Source organism: Rhinoderma darwinii, chromosome 4, assembly GCF_050947455.1.
Source record: "Rhinoderma darwinii isolate aRhiDar2 chromosome 4, aRhiDar2.hap1, whole genome shotgun sequence".
Taxonomy (NCBI): Eukaryota; Metazoa; Chordata; class Amphibia; order Anura; family Rhinodermatidae; genus Rhinoderma; species Rhinoderma darwinii.
Window position 1 is genome coordinate 54,799,450 of NC_134690.1, and position 18,245 is coordinate 54,817,694.

General features: G+C 43.3%; 1 protein-coding gene across 2 annotated transcripts in view; it reads right to left on the bottom strand.

Annotated features, from left to right (window-relative positions):
• The window catches only part of TAF1B (TATA-box binding protein associated factor, RNA polymerase I subunit B), an 87,902-nt gene extending 70,355 nt beyond the window's left edge, over positions 1 to 17,547 (bottom strand). Inside the window, exon 1 of one of the 2 annotated variants that reach the window (XM_075861114.1) lies at positions 17,452 to 17,547. In XM_075861114.1, coding sequence (XP_075717229.1) covers positions 17,452 to 17,487 — 36 coding nt within the window. In that variant the 5' untranslated portion in view covers positions 17,488 to 17,547. Of the gene's footprint in view, positions 1 to 4,962; positions 5,065 to 17,451 lie in introns of those variants that run through there. The other variant, XM_075861115.1, reaches the window with a different exon arrangement.
• Between the last annotated feature and the right edge of the window lie 698 nt (positions 17,548 to 18,245).

Consider the following 18,245-nt stretch of genomic DNA (forward strand, 5'->3'; position numbering starts at 1 on the left):
AAACTGAATTTTGAGGCAGATATTCCTCCTGCAAAATACTCCATGTGAACATAGCCTAATGGAGCTCTCTGGTTTATACCGGACCCTCTTGGCTAAAAACCGGATATCTTCACAACCAGACCATTTACATAGGTTTAAAACCATTTGCTTTTGGCCAAAAGAACCGGCATAAAGGTTTCTTTTGTTAACAGATCCACTTTATCACCCATTAGACAGGAAATAGCTTAGTATTTTTTTTTTTGTTGTTTCATAATACCCAGATAAACTTATATTTGTAATAAAATGCTTGAAAAGGTTTTTTTCCCCTTAACGACCAGGCCTATTTTGGCATTAATGACCAAGCATCATTCTTTATTTTTCTCATCTTCACATTCCAAGAGTTATAACTTTTTTATTTTTCCGTCAACATAGGTGTATGAGGGCTTGTTTTTTGCGGGACGAGTTGTGTTTTTCAATGGCACCATTTTTTGGTGCATATATTATATCAACTTTTTTGTGGGAAGGAAATTGAAAAACAAAAAAACGCTATTCCTGCGAGTTTTAAATTTACGCCGTTCACTATGCGGTATAAATTCCATGTTAACTTTATTCTATGGGTCGGTACAATTACGACGATACCACATATTTCTAGGTTTTTTATGTTTTACTACGTTTGCACAATAAGAGACCTTTTAAACAAAAAATAAATTTTTGCATAACCGCATTCCAACAGCCGTTGAGATCACCATATGAGGGCTTGTTTTTTTGCGGGACAAGGTGTAAATTTCATTGTTACTATTTTGGGGTGCATGGGACTTGATTAACTTTTATTATATTTTTTTGGTGGGGGAATGGAGAAAGAAAAAAAAAAGCGATTGACTTTTTTTTGTATGGTATACGACAATTGAATTAATGTTTTATTAACTTTATTCTTTGTGTCATAACGATCTCAGAGATACCATATATATGTACTTTTTATACTTTTATTAAAACCAGTTTTTATGGGGAAAAATGGTTTTATTTTTACTGTTCGTTTTTTTATTTTATATTTACAAAAAATGTATTTATCTGTATTTAAATATTTTTTTGAAGTCCCACTAGGGGACTTCCCCATGCAATCTTCTGATCGCAGATATAATGCTTTGGTATACTTAGTATACCAAAGTATTATTGCCTGTCAGTGTAAAACGGACAGGCAATCTATTAGGCCATGCCTCTGGCACGGCCTCAGGCTGGGTTCACACACACTATTTACGGACGTAATTCGGGCGTTTTAGCCCCGAATTACGTCTGAAAATGCGGCTCAAAAGCGTCGGCAAACATCTGCCCATTCATTTGAATGGGTCTTACGATGTTATGTGCCGACGGTCATTTTTCAATAAGACAGACGTAAAATAGACGCCCGAGTCAAAGAAGTGCATGTCACTTCTTCAGACGTAAATGGAGCCGTTTTCCATGGACTCCATGGAAAAACAGCTCCAATTACGTCCGTAATGGACGCAGCGAAAGATGCCTGCACATGCCATTACGGCTGAAATTACGGTGCTGTTGTCTCCTGAAAACAGCACCGTAATTTCAGCCGTAACGGACACTGCCGTGTGAACATACCCTAATAGGTATACAGCCAGGGCAGGCCTGGGGGTCTTTGTTAGACCCCCGGCTGCCATGGCAACCCGTAGACGGCCAGCGATTGCATTCGCGGGCTGCCGATGGCTGAAAGAGGGAGCTCCCTCCCTCGGAAAATAGATTTAAATGCCGCGGTCACTATTGACCACGGCATTTAATGGGTTAAAACGGCTGAGATTGAAGGTTTCTTCAATCTTGGCCGTTGCAGTGGGAGACTGGCTGTCAGTCACAGCCGGGCTCCCGCAGCGATCGTGCGGGCACAGCTTCTGTGCCCACACGATCTCCGTCACGTACATGCACGTGGGAATGCGCGAACAGACTGCATTCCCGGATGTGAATGCACGTGAAAATGCGGGAAGGGGTTAAGGACACCGCCTGTTTTCGCCTAATGGGCCAGGCCATTTTTTTCCAAATCTGACATGTGTCACTTGATATGATAATAACTTTGAAATGCTTTTATTTTTTCAAGCGATTCTGAGACTGTTTTCTCGTGACACATTGTACTTTAAGTTAGTGGTAAAATTTAGTCGATACATTGAGTGTTTAGTTTAGAAAATTTGCAAAAATTTGCCTTTCTAAATTTAAATGTATTTACTTGTAAAACAAAAATCGTAATACCTTACAAAATAGTTACTAGTTAACATTTTCCATATGTCTACTTTATTTTTGCAACGTTTTTTGAACACTTATTTTTCCCCGGACGTAACAAGGCTTAGAACTTTAGCAGCAATTTCTCACATTTTCAAAAGGCTACTTCTTCAGGGACCTGTTCAGTTCTGAAGTGGTTTTGAGGGCCTTATAGATTAGAAACCCCCTATAAAACCCCACATTTTAAAAACTGCACCCCTCAAAGTATTCAGATTTAGAAAGTTTCTTAACCCTTTTGGTATTTCACAGGAATTAAAGCAAAGTGGAGGTGAAATTTACAAATTAACATTTTTTTGCAGAAAATCTGTTTTCATTCGTTTTTTTGTGTAACACAGAAGGTTTTAACAGAGAAACACAACTTTATATTTATTGCCCAGATTCTGCAGTTTTTAGAAATATCACACATGTGGCCCTAGTGTGCTAATGGACTGAAACTCAGGCCTCAAAAGCAAAGGAGCACCTAGTGGATTTTGGGGCCTCTATTTTATTAGAATATATTTTAGGCATTATGTCAGGTTTGAAGATGTTTTGTGGTGCCAAAACAGTAGAAACCTCCACAAAAAGACAATATTTGGCAAACTAACACCCCTCAAGGAATTTATAAAGGGGTATAGTGAGAATTTTAACCCCACAGGTTTTTTGCTGAACTTATTGAAATTAGGATGTAAAAATGTAAATCACATTTTTTTCCAATAAAATTTAGAAATCTTCAATATTTACAAGGAATAAAGAATAAAAAGCACCCCAACATTTGAAAATAAATTTCATCAGATTACGGCAATACCCCATATGTGGTAATAAACGGCAGGGCTCAGAAGGGAAGAAGCACCATTTGGCTTTTGGAGCTCAAGTTTTGCTGGAATGGTTTTCGGGTGCCATGTTGCATTCGCACAGCCCCTGCGGGACCAAATCAGTGGAAACCTACCAAAATTGATCCCATTTGGGAAACTGCACCACTGAAGAAATTTATCGAGGGGTGTAGTGAGCATTTTGACCCCAGTTTTTTTTGCTGAATTTAGTGGAATTAGGCCGTGAAAATGAAAATCGAAGTTTTTTTTCTAATAAAATGTAAGTTTAGCTCTGATTTTTCCATTTTCATAATAGATAAAAGGAGAAAAAAAAAGCACCAAAACATTTCTAACGTGAACTCTTCAGGGCAGGGCAATACCCCATATGTGGTGAAAAACTGCTGTTTGGACCTACGGCAGGGCTTAGAAAGGAGGGGGCACCATTTGAGCTCAAATTTTGCTGGAATGGTTTGCGGCGCCATGTCACATTTGCAAAGCCCCTGCGGAACCAAGTCAGCTGAAACCACCCAAAAGTGACCCCATTTGGGAAACTATACCCCTCAATAAATTCCTTTGGGGGTGTAGTGAGCATTTTGACCCCACAGGTTTTTTGTGGAATTAGGCTGTGAAATTGCAAATTCTTTTTTTTCGGGCAAAAAGTGGAAATTTTCCAATGGAAAAAAGGAGAAAAAGCGCATTTGAAAAGCAATTTCTCCCAATTATAGCAATAACCAACATGTGGTAATAAATTGTTTGGACACACGGCAGGGCTCAGAAGGGAAAAAGCGCCATTTGGCTTTCGGAGCTCAAGTTTTGCTGGAATGGTTTTTGGGTGCCATGTCGCATTTGCAAAGTCCCTGAGGGTCCAAAACCATGGAAACCCCCAAAAGTGACCTCATTTGGGAAACTAAAGCCCTCAAGGAATTTATCGAGGGGTATAGTGAGCATTTATACCCCAAAAGGTTTTTTGTGGAATCAGGCCGTGAAATTGAATATCAACATTTCTTCCACTAAAATGTTGATATATTTTATTTCTTCAAGGGTTAAAAAGAGAAAAAGCACACCAATATTTGTAAGCCAATCTCTCCCGAGTACAGTAATATCCCACACATGGTCATAAAGTGCTGGCTGGATATACGTCACGGCTCAGAAAGGCAGGAGAGCTACTTGGCATGCAGCTTTTGCTGGAATGGTTTTTGGGTGCCAGGTTGCATTTCCAAAAACCCTGTCTGACCAAATCAGTGGAAATCCCCCAAAAGTGACCCCATTTGGGAAACTACATCCCTGAAGGAATTTATCAAGGGGTATAGTGAGGGTTTGGATCCTACAATCTTTTTGCTGAATTTATGCTGTGAAATTGATTGTTTTTTTTTTCCTGACAAAACGTGGAAAATTGTAAATTTTTACAAGGAATAAAGGAGAAAAAGCAACCCTACATTTGAAAACCAATTTCTCCCGATTACGGAGATACCCCACACGCAGAGGCGTAGCTAGGTTCTCCAGCACCCGGGGCAAAGATTCAGTTTGGCGCCCCCACCCCAACATCTCCTTCCCCCTCGCCGTGTTTGTTTTCTCTACCAATCGATGTGTCATTTCTTTTTATGTAACGCGAGCATAAAATTATTAGTACATTTCACAAGCAATATGGTTCTATACACAACACCAGAACCAAGCTCGGTACATATATACAGCCCCAGCACAAATACAGCTCAATTTAGTGCAACCCCTGCCGTATAGGTGTGTACGGCGTAAAACTACAGCTCCCAGCATGGCCCGAACAATGATAAGGATATGCTGGGAGATGCCGTTTCACAAAAAATAAATCATATCATAATCACACCACCCATCATCTCGCTGCAGATCATACAGTGACTACAGTGCTGATTAGAGGCAGAATAAACATTTACATTAAGTGACTCACCGGTGAAGTCTCCGATTCTAGTTCTTTTACTCCATCCGGTCCAGACCTCTATGATGACTTCTCCCGGTCCATTTCTGCAGTTTGCCGCTCACATGTCTTCAGCTTCTCACTTTTCCAACATTTCTGCACCTATAAATAAATATAAAGTTATCATTATACCACACACTACGCCCCTAAATATAATAGCGCCATACACTGCACCTCTAATTATAATAGCACCATACACCATGTCCCACACATACACACACACGCACACTGTGCCCCCTGTAGATAGTGCCTGCCATAGAGCCCCCTGTAGATAGTGCCCGCCATAGAGCCCCTGTAGATAGTGCCCCCATATAGACCACCCCTGTATATAGTGTCCCACAAATAACTCCCCCTATAGTGCTCTACAGATAGCCCACCCCTGTATATAGCCCCCTGTAGATATAGCCCACCCCTGTATATAGAGCTCTACAGATAGCCCAACCATGTATGTAGCCCCCCTGTACATATAGTCCACCCCTGTATATAGTGCTCCACTAGATAGCCCACCCCTGTATATACTATATACAAGGGTGGGCTATCTGTGGAGCACTATATACAGGGGTGGACTATATGTACAAGGGGGCTATATACAGGGGTGGGCTTTCTGTGGAGCACTATAGGGGGAGCTATTTGTGGGATACTATATACAGGGGTGGGCTATATCTACAGGGGGACTATATACAGGGGTGGGCTATATCTACAGGGGGACCATATCTACAGGGCTGGGCTATACACAGGGGGGCTATATCTACAGGGCTGGGCTATATCTACAGGGGTGGGCTATACATAGGGGGAATATATCTACAGGGGGCTAGATCTACAGGGCTGGGCTATATCTACAGGGCGACTATATCTACAGGAGGGCTATATACTGGGGTGGGCTATCTATGGAGCACCATATACAGGGGTGGGCTATATCTACAGGGGGCTATATACTATATAGCCCACCCCTGTATATGGTGCTCTATAGACAGCCCACTCCAGTATATAGCCCCCCTGTAGATATAGTCCCCTGTAGATAGTCCCCCTGTATATAGCCCCCCTGTAGATATAGTCCCCCTGTAGATATAGTCCCCCTGTATATAGCCCCCCTGTAGATATAGTCCCCCTGTATATAGACCCCTGTAGATATAGTCCCCCTGTATATAGCCACCCTGTAGATATAGTCCCCCTGTATATAGCCCCCTGTAGATATAGTCCCCCTGTATATAGCCCAGCAGATATAGTCCCCCTGTATATAGCCCCCCTGTAGATATAGTCCCCCTGTAGATATAGTCCCCCTGTATATAGCCCAGCAGATATAGTCCCCCTATATATAGCCCAGCCCTGTAGATATAGTCCCCCTGTATATAGCCCAGCCCTGTAGATATAGTCCCCCTGTAGATAGACACCCCCCGTAGATAAAGTCCCCCGTGTAGACAAAGTGCCCCCCGCAGATACAGCCACACGCCTATTACAATTAAAAAAAACAAAAATATTTCAAACTCACCTTATTCCCGCTTCCACGCCATCCGGCAGCCATGGAGACCTGCTCTCTTCTGCGCAGGTCTCCAGGGGGTTGAACACAGCGTCTATGAAAGGCGCTGATTGGCTGGGCAGGATGACTTTCCCTGTCAGTCAGTCAGCGCCTTTCATCGATGGAAGCATCACTGGTACAAAAGGTACCAGTCGCTTCATTCATGGAAAGGCGCTGAATGGCCGGGCACGGAACGTGCCCGGTCATTCATTGCTTCTAATTGTACCTGTGTCCTTGCGACACAGGTACAATTATAGTGCAGGAGGAGGGGGCGCTGGTGCCCCCCTCTGAACTGCGCCCGGGGCACATGCCCCGCTTGCCCCCCCCCTAGCTACGCCCCTGCCACACGTGGTCATAAACTGCTGTTTGGACACACGGCAGGGCTCAGAAAGACAGGAGCACTATTTGTCATGCAGGTTTTGCTGGCTTGGTTTTTGGGGGCCATGTTGCATTTGCAAAACCCTGAGGTACCAGAGTACAGTGGAAGTCCCCGAAGTAGTGACCCCATTTTGAAACTATACCCCTCAGGGCATTTATCATTTGCCTGGACATATGACAGGGCTCAGAAGTGAAGAACAGATGCACATTTGAGTTCTATTTTGGTCATTTTCACAGCATTGGCCCACAATTGCAGGGCTCTGAGGTCAAATAGTAAAACAAACCTCCAAGTAGTGACCCCCTATTCTGGAAACTACACCCCTTAAGGCTTTTTAATGGGTGTAGTGAGCATTTTGACTCCACAGGTGTCTTCATTAGAAATTAATTTGCAGCAGATGGTGCAAAGCGGAAATTGCAATTTTCCACTGATATGCCATTTTAGTGCACAATATGTTGTGCCCAGTTTGTGCCACCGAAGACAAATACCTAATAAAATGTTAACCGGGTTCTCCCGGGTATGGCGATGCCATATATGTGGAAGTAAACTGCTGTTTGGGCACACTGTAGAGCTCAGAAGGGAGGGAGCGCCATTTGGCTTTTGTAGCACAGATTCTGTTTTGGATTCTGCTGGTATTTCAGTTTATAATGTGGGGGCATATGTAGGCTGGGCGGGGTACATCAGGGCATAATAATGCAGTAAATGAATAATAATCCGCAGATATGTGGCCGGTGTCGCACTGATAAATGGCGCCCAATCTTATCCGCTTTTGGAACGCTCTGCACATTTTGCATCGCCATATTCTGAGAGCCAGAACTTTGTTATTTTTTTATCCACCAGAGCCGTGCGAGGGATTATTTGTTGCGGGACAATCTGTACTTTTCATTGGTACCATTTTGGGGTACATGCAATTTTTTTATCACCTTTTATTCCATTTTTTAGCAAGCGGGGTGACCAAAAACCAGCAATTCTGACAATGTTTTCTTTTTTACAGTGTCAACCGTAGGCTATAAATGACAATTTTACTTTATTTTGCGGGTTGATACGATTACGGCAATACCAAATGTATAGTTTTTTTAAGTTTTGCAGCGTCTGCACAATAAAATCACTTTTTTTTTTTATTAATTTTTTGTGTCCACCACATTCTGAGAGCCATAACTTTTTTATTTTTCAGTCAAAAAAGCTGTGTAAGGGCTTGTTTTTTACATGACCGGTTGTAGTTTTTATTGGTACTGTTTTGGGGCACATGCAACATTTTGATCACTTTCTATTCCATGTTTTGGGAGGGGTGGTGATAAAAAATAAATGCCAGAAATCGCTATTTTTTGCGGCGTTCGCCGTGCGGGAAAAATAACAGAATAGTTTGGGTCGTTACGGACGCAGCGATACCAGATACGTGTACTTTTTTTAACGGTTTCATTTTTTTCCTATAATAAAAGGCTTACTATAGGAGAAAAGGCAGCGTTTGTTTTTATTAACTTGAAGCTTTTATTTTAAGGCTGGATTCACACGAGCAGGTTCGGTCCGTAAAGGACGGAACGTATTTAGGCTGCAAGTCCCGGACCGAACACACTGCAGGGAGCCGGGCTCCTAGCATCATAGTTATGTATGATGCTAGGAGTCCCTGCCTCGCAACTGTCCCGTACTGTAATCAGGTTTTCAGTACGGGACAGTAGTTCCACGGAGAGGCAGGGACTCCTAGCATCATAGTTATGTACGACGCTAGGAGCCCGGCTCCCTGCACGGTGTTCGGTCCGTGACTTGTGGCCGAAATACGTTCTGTCCTTTACGGACCGAACATGCTCGTGTGAATCCAGCCTTACACTTTTATTCAAATTTTTCCGCTTTTTTTTTTGTCCCACTAGAGGACTTGAGGGCCTGCATCTCTGATCTTTACTGTAATAGTGCAATGCATTAGAGCTGTCAATCATTCACTGACAGCAAGCCTATTAGGTTCCATCTCTGGATGGGGCCGAATAGGCTATATTACGTGGCAGACAAGGAGGCCATTGTTAGTCCGACGGTATCCATAGTAACGATCGGCATCTTCCCGATCAAATACGATCGATGCTGATTGCTACAAACAACTAAGATGCCTCGATCGCGGCATCTAAGGGGTTAATGGCAGGGATCCAACTAACTAGATCGTGCTGCTTGGCTATAGTGAAGCTTCAGAAAAACAAGTTTTCTTCCAAAGGTATTTTTTTGGGCAGCAACCATGGGCAAATTTTTAGCTTTGAAGGTTTAGTCCTTGACTCCTGTTTATTAACTAAGTGGGGGCCCAGGGATGCAATGAACCATTGGGCTCCATGGCAAAAATTGGAATGCAGCCCAACTCCAAGACAAACTTTTTTTACCAGCATTTAGGTCTGGACAAGGGGGGTCTCTACTTAGTCCTATTTCCTTTGCTTGGTCTCTCAGTGGTATGCATTTAAATTTCCACTGCCCCCTTTCAATCTTTCCTTACAACTCTGGGGCTAGAAGACCACAAGGCTCATAATAAGTAAATAAATTCAGGAGATGCCCACAAATTTCAATGAGGGCCTATGTCACTAAAGCTCCTGCAGCGAATACCAGGCCAGAAATATGAGAACGAAATTAATTTACTTGCCCTAATGCCACAATGTCAGCATACACCGGCCCGTAATCAAAATCTGAGTGTTTCATGTAATGGTTGTCATCAGAGGCCACTATGCATCATAACTAAAAGGTGCCGCCACCCTGGGTTTGCTTGAACCACTTGCTTCCCCTAAGTAATAAAGACACATAAGACACGTGTGGATAAAAGCACAAGGTTTAATTTAAAGCCGAATAATCTCCAAAGGGACCGGGGTGAAGTTAAAAGTCCATCTCCCAGTCTGAGGGTGTGTATAGAAGTGGTACTACAGAGAAGATGAAAAGTGTGCTTCATGTTAGAAGACAGGACATGTAAGGCAGCCTACAGGACTAGGCTTGTGGCGCTTTAAATAAGAAAGGTTTATGGGTCAAAAGCAGTTTGCTTGTTGTGCAGAACGTAAAGAACGACTAATAACCAAAATAGGCGTATCTAAGGTAATAAAACAAATTAATTATACACATTAACTACAAACAGCAAAGATAGAAAACTCTGCAACAAGAGACATTCAGATATTGGTCCTATCCACAGTTTATCTTTGTAGGGTCCTCGGGGTGAAGCATAAAAGCTATTCAGCTATTCATTTTGCACCTCTGGTGGCCAGGACAACACTTTTAACATGTAAAAATAAAATCTAAAATATCACACTAAACCCCCATACCCATATATTTCTGAAAGTAGACACCTGGCATATTGTCAAAACGCTGCTCAGCACATTATACACACAGCCACCGTCATGCAATTTGGGTCAAATTGCAATTTTCATAGAAAATGCATACAAATTTATAAGTGTGACCAAAGCAGAAAATTAGATGCACCACACATTCTAAAAATAGTTCAATATGTGAAGAGTTCATACATATCACTTATGCATATGTCTACATGAACAAATCTTAATAAAAATCACCAGAATTGAAGAGACCAAAAATCAGGTTTTGAATGCTATGTACACAATGTGTGTGTTTGCTGCAACTTTCTAAATACTTTTTATTAAAAATAATTTTTACTTTTTGAGATACAGCTGCTTTGTATCCTGCATACAGAGTAGCTGTATCTAGTGCTTAAACCTGTATCCGTCAGGTCAGAGGCACTGACGAGTTCAGTGTCCGACACGCAGGACCCGCTGACATGCAGGATCAAGCTGTTACCGATCACATCTAAGATCATAATTTAGATGTGACTGACAACAGGTGGATCCAGTGACAGGCTGTAACCAAACCCAATGGCGGATTATAATATGGGCGTTTCGGGCGGCCGCCCGGGGCCCGAGGCTGCCAGGGGGCCCATCGCCCCCGCACACAACCTTAAAAAAAACTATGCAGCGCTGCTAGCTGCCGCGCTGCCCGCTTCCAACTGAATCTGCGTCCGCATTCACTCTGCTGTGAGCGGCTCAGTGCAGGCAGGCAGGCGCGATGTAGTGACGTCATCGCGCCTGTCTGCACGGAGTCACTCACAGCACAGTGCAGAGGAGGAGAAGCATCCCCCACCGTCGTGGGAACAGGGATAGGCAAGTAATTATGTTTTTTTTTTATTTATTAGGTACGTACATATGGAGGCATTATACGGTGTCACTCACATCTATGGGGCATTATACTGTGTCGCAGCTATGGGGACATTATACTGTGTCGCAGCTATGGGGACATTATACTGTGTCGCAGCTATGGAGGCATTATACTGTGTCGCAGCTATGGAGGCATTATACTGTGTCGCAGCTATGGAGGCATTATACTGTGTAGCAGCTATGGAGGCATTATACTGTGTAGCAGCTATGGAGGCATTATACTGTGTAGCAGCTATGGAGGTATTATACTGTGTAGCAGCTATGGAGGCATTATACTGTGTCGCAGCTATGGAGGCATTATACTGTGTAGCAGCTATGGAGGCATTATACTGTGTAGCAGCTATGGAGGCATTATACTGTGTAGCAGCTATGGAGGCAATATACTGTGTCACAGCTATGGGGCATTATACTGTCACATCTATGGGGCATTATACGGTGTCACATCTATGGGGCATTATACGGTGTCACATCTATGGGGCATTATACTGTGTCGCATCTATGGGGGCATTATACTGTGTCGCAGCTATGGAGGCATTATACTGTGTCGCAGCTATGGAGGCATTATTCTGTGTCGCAGCAATGGAGGCATTATACTGTGTCGCAGCTATGGAGGCATTATACTGTGTCGCAGCTATGGAGGCATTATACTGTGTCGCAGCTATGGAGGCATTATACTGTGTCGCAGCTATGGAGGCATTATACTGTGTCGCAGCTATGGAGGCATTATACTGTGTCGCAGCTATGGAGGCATTATACTGTGTCGCAGCTACGAGGGCATTATACTGTGTCGCAGCTATGGGGGCATTATACTGTGTCGCAGCTGTGGAGGCATTATACTGTGTCGCAGCTATGGGGACATTATACTGTGTCGCAGCTATGCAGACATTATACTGTGTCGCAGCTGTGGGGACATTATACTGTGTTGCAGCTATGGAGACATTATACTGTGTCGCAGCTATGGGGGCATTATACTGTGTAGAGGCAGCTATGAACGGCATTATACTGTGGGGGCAGCTACGGGGGACAATTTACTGAGCAATTACAAGAGCTGCAGGTCCAAGGGGGGAAACGCTGTGTAGCACAATATACAAGGGGGGATTGTTGTATAGCACTATATAGAAGGGAGCGCTGTGTATCACTATATCTAAGGGGGATTGCTGTGTAGCACTATATACAAGAGGGGGAGGGCTATGTGATGCTATTTACAGAAGGGGAGGACTGTGTAGCACTATTTACAGGGGGCTGTGTGTGGTGCTATCTACAGTGTTTGACAATTATATTCAGGGGCGCAGTCTATGGTGCTATAATATTTAGGGGCACAGTGTTTGTACTATTTTATTCAGGGGCAAAGTGTTTGGTGCTATTATATTTAGGGGCACAGTGTTTGGCACCATGATAATATTATCTTTGTTTATAGGTGTGGAAATGTTGGAAAAGTGAGGAGCCAAAGACATCTGAGTGGCAAATTCTGCAGAAATGGGTCATGGCCGGGAAAAGTCGTCATGAAGTCTGGACTGGATGGAGAAGAAAAGAGGAAAAAAACGACGTCGTCACCTGTGAGTCACTAGATTTATAGACAATCTGTCATCTCTACTGACATGTTTATTATAGGAAATCCTTGTATTTCACAGAGTCTTTGTGCAGTCCAGGACTGAGACAAATAAGTGTTACTATTCCCCTGGTCAGGAGAATGTGTCCCTACACGGTGCGATACGGTCAGCGATGGTTGGAGACTGTCAGTATGTGGGGACACAGCCTTTTGACAAGGGGAGTAGTAACAAACATTTGTTAATGTCTGGACAAAAAGGAAGTGTTAACAATACTTACAGGGCGGCAGTGGAGAAGGGGGGCCCAACTATGGGTAACAGCCCAGGGCCTACTTAATCCGCCACTGACTAAACCCATCAGTCCCGCTGACCTGACGGATACAGGATTAAGCACAAGTAGGGCTCTGCGATTCATCAAATTAATTTGATTAATTCGCCCTCAAGGGCTCTCACGATTCTGTTGTTTAACAGAATCGTGGAGTCGATTCTGTAGCGGCGCCGTGCTGCATGGGGAAGCTCCGCCCCGTCACTGCCTGGTCCGCCCCGTCCTGTCTCTGCTTCCCCATGGAACTGCTGTTCTGTACTTAACAAAGTTATACAGTACGGAAAAGCAGTTACATGGGGAAGCAGAGACTCCTGGTATATATAGCCACACCGCCCCGCTGTAGATAGCACCCCCCCTTGCATATCCCACCACTCGCCTCCGCCTTGTGAATCGCACCACAGTAACTCCCACTAGGATCTGAATCCTCGGCCAAAGCGTCGGCAACCTCTGGCCAGCGATTCAGCTCCTAGTGGCAGCTACAGCGGCGCAATCTAGAAGGGCGGGTTGCGCTCTACAAGGAAGGAGGTGCTGCGATCTACTGGGAGGGTGGGGTGCCATCTGCTAGGGGATGGCACTGGCATTAGATGTGGGCACTGTGGTAATATGTGGGCACCGTGGCACAATCTACATGGGCACTGTTGCACTATATGTGAGCACTATGTCACTATATGTGGGCACTATCTACAGGGACATTGCGGCACTATCTACATGGCCACTGTGGTGTTTTCAGGGGGTTAAAAACCTGACAAATGAAATCCATTTTTTATTTTTTTGGGCATGGCAAATGGATGACAAATGGCCATTAAAAAGGGACAGACGGACTGGAAATGGATGAGAATTTGGAGACACGGATGCAAAATGGAAATAAAAACGGACAAATGATCAGTTTTTAATGGCCATTTTTTTTCACGGTCGTGTGGCTGTCGCCGAAATGTCTATGATGCCAGGAGTCCCGTTCAAATGTACCGTGGTTGGGCTGGGAAATCCAGCGGACACACGGATTATTTTTCAAGGTCCAATCACGGTTCCATCCTTAATATAATTTATTTAACACCCCATCGTGGGGCCGGTACTGCACAGGGTCCTGCTCAGACTTCAGACACTAAGGCCTCATGCACACGACCGTAGCCATGTGCACGGCCGTGATTTTCAGACGGACGGCCGCGGAGTGTCACCCGCAAGCCGCCCGCAAATCGCGGGCCGTGCAGATGGCCGCGTCCATTATTTCCAATGAGCCTGGACCGCAGAACACGGCCGTAATAAGACATGTCCGTTCTTTCTGCGGTCCAGGCTCCTGGAATGAATGGGGCCGCAATTCTCCTGTGTATTTTCGAGGGAATTGCGGCCGCAAAAGAACGTTTGTGTGCCTGGGGCCTCTGATGTAATCTCACCTCAGAGTGCCCGCTCGGCACTATCTGCCTGGCCCTATTGCAATTTACACCGCTCTCACCTGCAATGTCGGAGACCGGCTGAGGGGGTGACGGGCAGAGAGGGATGTTGGTGCACGCAGTGCATCACTGATTATAGATTCTGTTAACCTGTTCCCTGCCGGGGAACACAGAAGTTATAATCAATCAGATAGACATTTTTTCAATTGTATTTATGATATAAAAAAAAAAAAAGTATTTGCAGAGGTTAAAAATTGTGAAGTTACGTACAATAGTTATAGCAATATATGTTAAAGTTATTTATATAAAGAAAATGTATTAAATTATCTCTTGGTATTACTGTTAAACAAAAAAAAAAACACGATTCAAATCGAAAAATCGCCCAAAGTGTTGCAAAAAAATAGAATCTAGATTTTTTCCAAAATTGCCCAGTCCTAAGTGCAAGATACAGCTGCTCTGTATACAGGATATAAAGCAGCTGTATCTCAAAAAATTGCACCAAACACACTGATGCACTTTTTTTTTTTTTTTTTCAAAGTCTCCAAAAGGTGTACATAACCTTTAAACACTTTCCTCCCCAAGTCCTGCATTAGCTCAAAATTAAGGCCAGTGTAAGGCATGCTGTAATAGAGCTTAGCAAGTTTCAACTAAAGATTATTCTATAAATGGCTCATAGGAACTATTTACATTATAATCTCCTGGCCTGAAATGCCCTGAACATTAAGTAGTAAAAAAAAAATTTCTTTACCGGAGTGAGAAGGTGAGCAGTGGCTCATCTAATCACCCCTCTGCGTCTAAGTAGGCCGTTTATTGACTCCACAACCCAAACGAATTCAGACGACCGCAGTATACATCCGTAAGATGGCTGTTAAAACAACGGCTGTCACATGGACACGTATTTCAATGGGGCTGTTCACACGGCCGTTGTTTCAATGGACCGTGTGAAGGGTCAGTTGAAAAATAGAACATGCCCTATTTTATTCCGTTCTCACGGATCCCTCGATAGACTCAAGTCCATGGGGATCGTGAAAACGGGAGCCGCATGGGTGCAACTCGGACGTTCAGAGCCTCTGAGGCAGATTTCGTCATCTATGTTGGGAAAAATAGCGCTACATGCAGTGCTATTTTTCCCATCAATGCAATGGACACCACGACAGAACGCAACGGGACCCATCATTTAACACAGACGCTAAAGAGAAACATCTACATGAAGCTTGTATGGTCTGTCTGCATTGGTTTCCTCCAGGTACTACGGTTTTCTCCCACACTCCGAAAAAACATACAAATATAGGATTTTGATTGAGAGCCCCATTGGGGACAGTGAATGTTGATAACTTTTGTACAGCGCTGTGGAATATGTTGGTGCAATAAAAGCAACATAAATAATAAAGTACAGATCGTTATTTTCTGTTTATTTTGCACCTGTCACAGTTGTCTAGATCTTACATTTGACATTTGCATTCTACTGAGGAACACGAGTGGGCGCAGTGAATAAAGACAAAAAAAAAAAATAGCCATAAAACAAAAGAGCAGAACATTCCATAAAGCGCTAGTCACTCACATAGAAGACAAAAATTCAACATGGATCTACACAAAGTAATCAAAGTTTGGTTACAAAATGTCAAAAGCCACAAAACAGTCGCTGACAGCAACAATGTAGCAAATATTTACAGTAATAATATCTTTATCAAGTATTGTGTTTCCTGTTATACTAGAAATATAGTACTCACGATGGTGAATCCATGTGGTACATTTTAGGCTCCGTTCATATCGTATTGTATGTGTCGAAGGTAAAGCCCAGATGTATGCAACTGTATGTCATACGGAGTGAAACCTCCCCAGAAGACCACCCCTTTGAGACCTCTCCCCATCCAGACCGAATATTTCTGTGAGGGATTTTCCCCACCATTATAGTCTATGGAAGCTGCCCCTTTGAGAAGTCTATAGAACGAACACCTTTGAGGAGAGCACATTATGGACTTACATTTATCTAGATGCGGATGCGCGCCGCATCACTGGACCGGAGAGAGCAGGACACTTGCTTGGCACATAAGGGGAGAGAAGCTGCCAGCATCACGCCCTATTATTGGGGCAGAGACAGAAGGAGGAGGAGCATTTCCAGCACCACGGGGTGTCATGGGAATGAAGCGCGTAACATACGTCATGCTGAACTGAACAGCCCACAGGATTGCTGAGCAAGGGTGCCTGCAGACTGCCACTGGGGTGTCAAGGTTAGCAGGGAGGGGGATATGGAGAGAGGATCCTGACTGGGGTCCAAGAATAAGAGGAGCCTTAGTGAGATGAGAAGGGAGCCGTGCTGGCGTACTGTACAAGAATGAGAGGGGGCTGGCCAAGCTGGGGACTAAGAGGGGGACCCCATGCTCGGGAACAAGATTTAGAAGGGGGCCATGATGGGGTCCATGCTCAGGACTAGGAAGGAAAGGGGGAGCTATTCTGGGGACTAAGAACGAGAGGGCTATTTATTTGTGTGCTGTACATGTTTGTTGACTGCATTACACACTTTAACCTGCCTTCAAAAGTACTTATTTCTTTGAGAGGACCACCCCCATAAAGGATTATTTTTCTGTACAATTTTGGGTGATTGGCTCAAAGAGGTTTCACTGTAGTAGCATACGTTGCCCATAGCCAACCATTGTAAGGGGAAAAAAAAAAACCATCACGCGCCAAACGTTTTTTGCAGCATTCAACTATATAGGAAAGCGCAGCGGACTACCTTGTCCTATAAAGTACAAAAAGATTATAAACGACATATACCACACATAAGGGAGTGGAGTGACATAGGAGTCCCACATCAGACTACACACAGGACATGTTTGTAGTTGGTTTACATAGTGACACATGGGTCTGAATAAGAGCTGTAGACACTAAACGGTAGGAGATCTGTAATCAATACGATCGGCAAATTTGCTTAATTTTTTATTTTAGATCAATTGAAATAAGAAAATGCTTTCAAACGTGCACATTGCTTTTTAATCTGGAGGGAGCATAAGCTCTCGAATGTAGTGGGCTGAGCTCAAAATTGTACAGTTATACCAACATCATATCAATGGATTTTTAGAGTCATAATCATCAGACAAAAGCCTATACAAGAAATGAAAGTTATACAATACATACCAGAACTTCAAAGATATGGATATCTGGTCCATACATCCTCGTTTTCTCTGGAAAGTACTGTTCTGGACTGTAGTATGGGATGTGACGGTAGAAAACCAACCTGACAAATGAACAGTAAAATCTTAATCCACAATGAAATCATTCTGGCTGTAATACTACTGCCTCATGAATGTATGTACAAGGAGCTACGGCGATGGTTTGCGCTCATCTTCAATGGATTATTTGGTTTAGAAAAAATAATATATTCATTTTTCTTTCTTCAAATATTCTGTTAAGACATCCGAAGTAAATAGGAAAAGGGGGGGGGGGGTGGTCCTTCATCAATTAACCAAAGTGGAGAGAAATTACAAAGAGCGTCTCTGGAGGGCCGAGCATTTTCATTACAGCCCACTGATTTCAAGAGAAACTATGACTTTCTTAATTTCCCCTTTATGGTATTTCCACAGCAAAATTTCCCATTTTTGGAATAACACAATCTAAAAAGGGGTGAATTTTTTTTTTGTACTTTGGGCAAATATTTTTATTTTTTGTGGCACAGATTGGGTTTTAATGTTGTACCAAAGCAGAACCAGTATAATTTTATTTAAATGAAAATGGAGAAAAAATAAAAAGGGAAAAATAAAACCTAAAAATGCATTTTTTTTTTTTCATTTTATAATTTGATATAATGCATTTAATTAGAAAAATTAATTCCACAAAATAATCCAAGCACTCTCCCATGTATAGTAGCTATTGTACACCAGATCACGGATAGGGACACATACAAAGCTGTCTATTTATTTGCCAGATTAGGG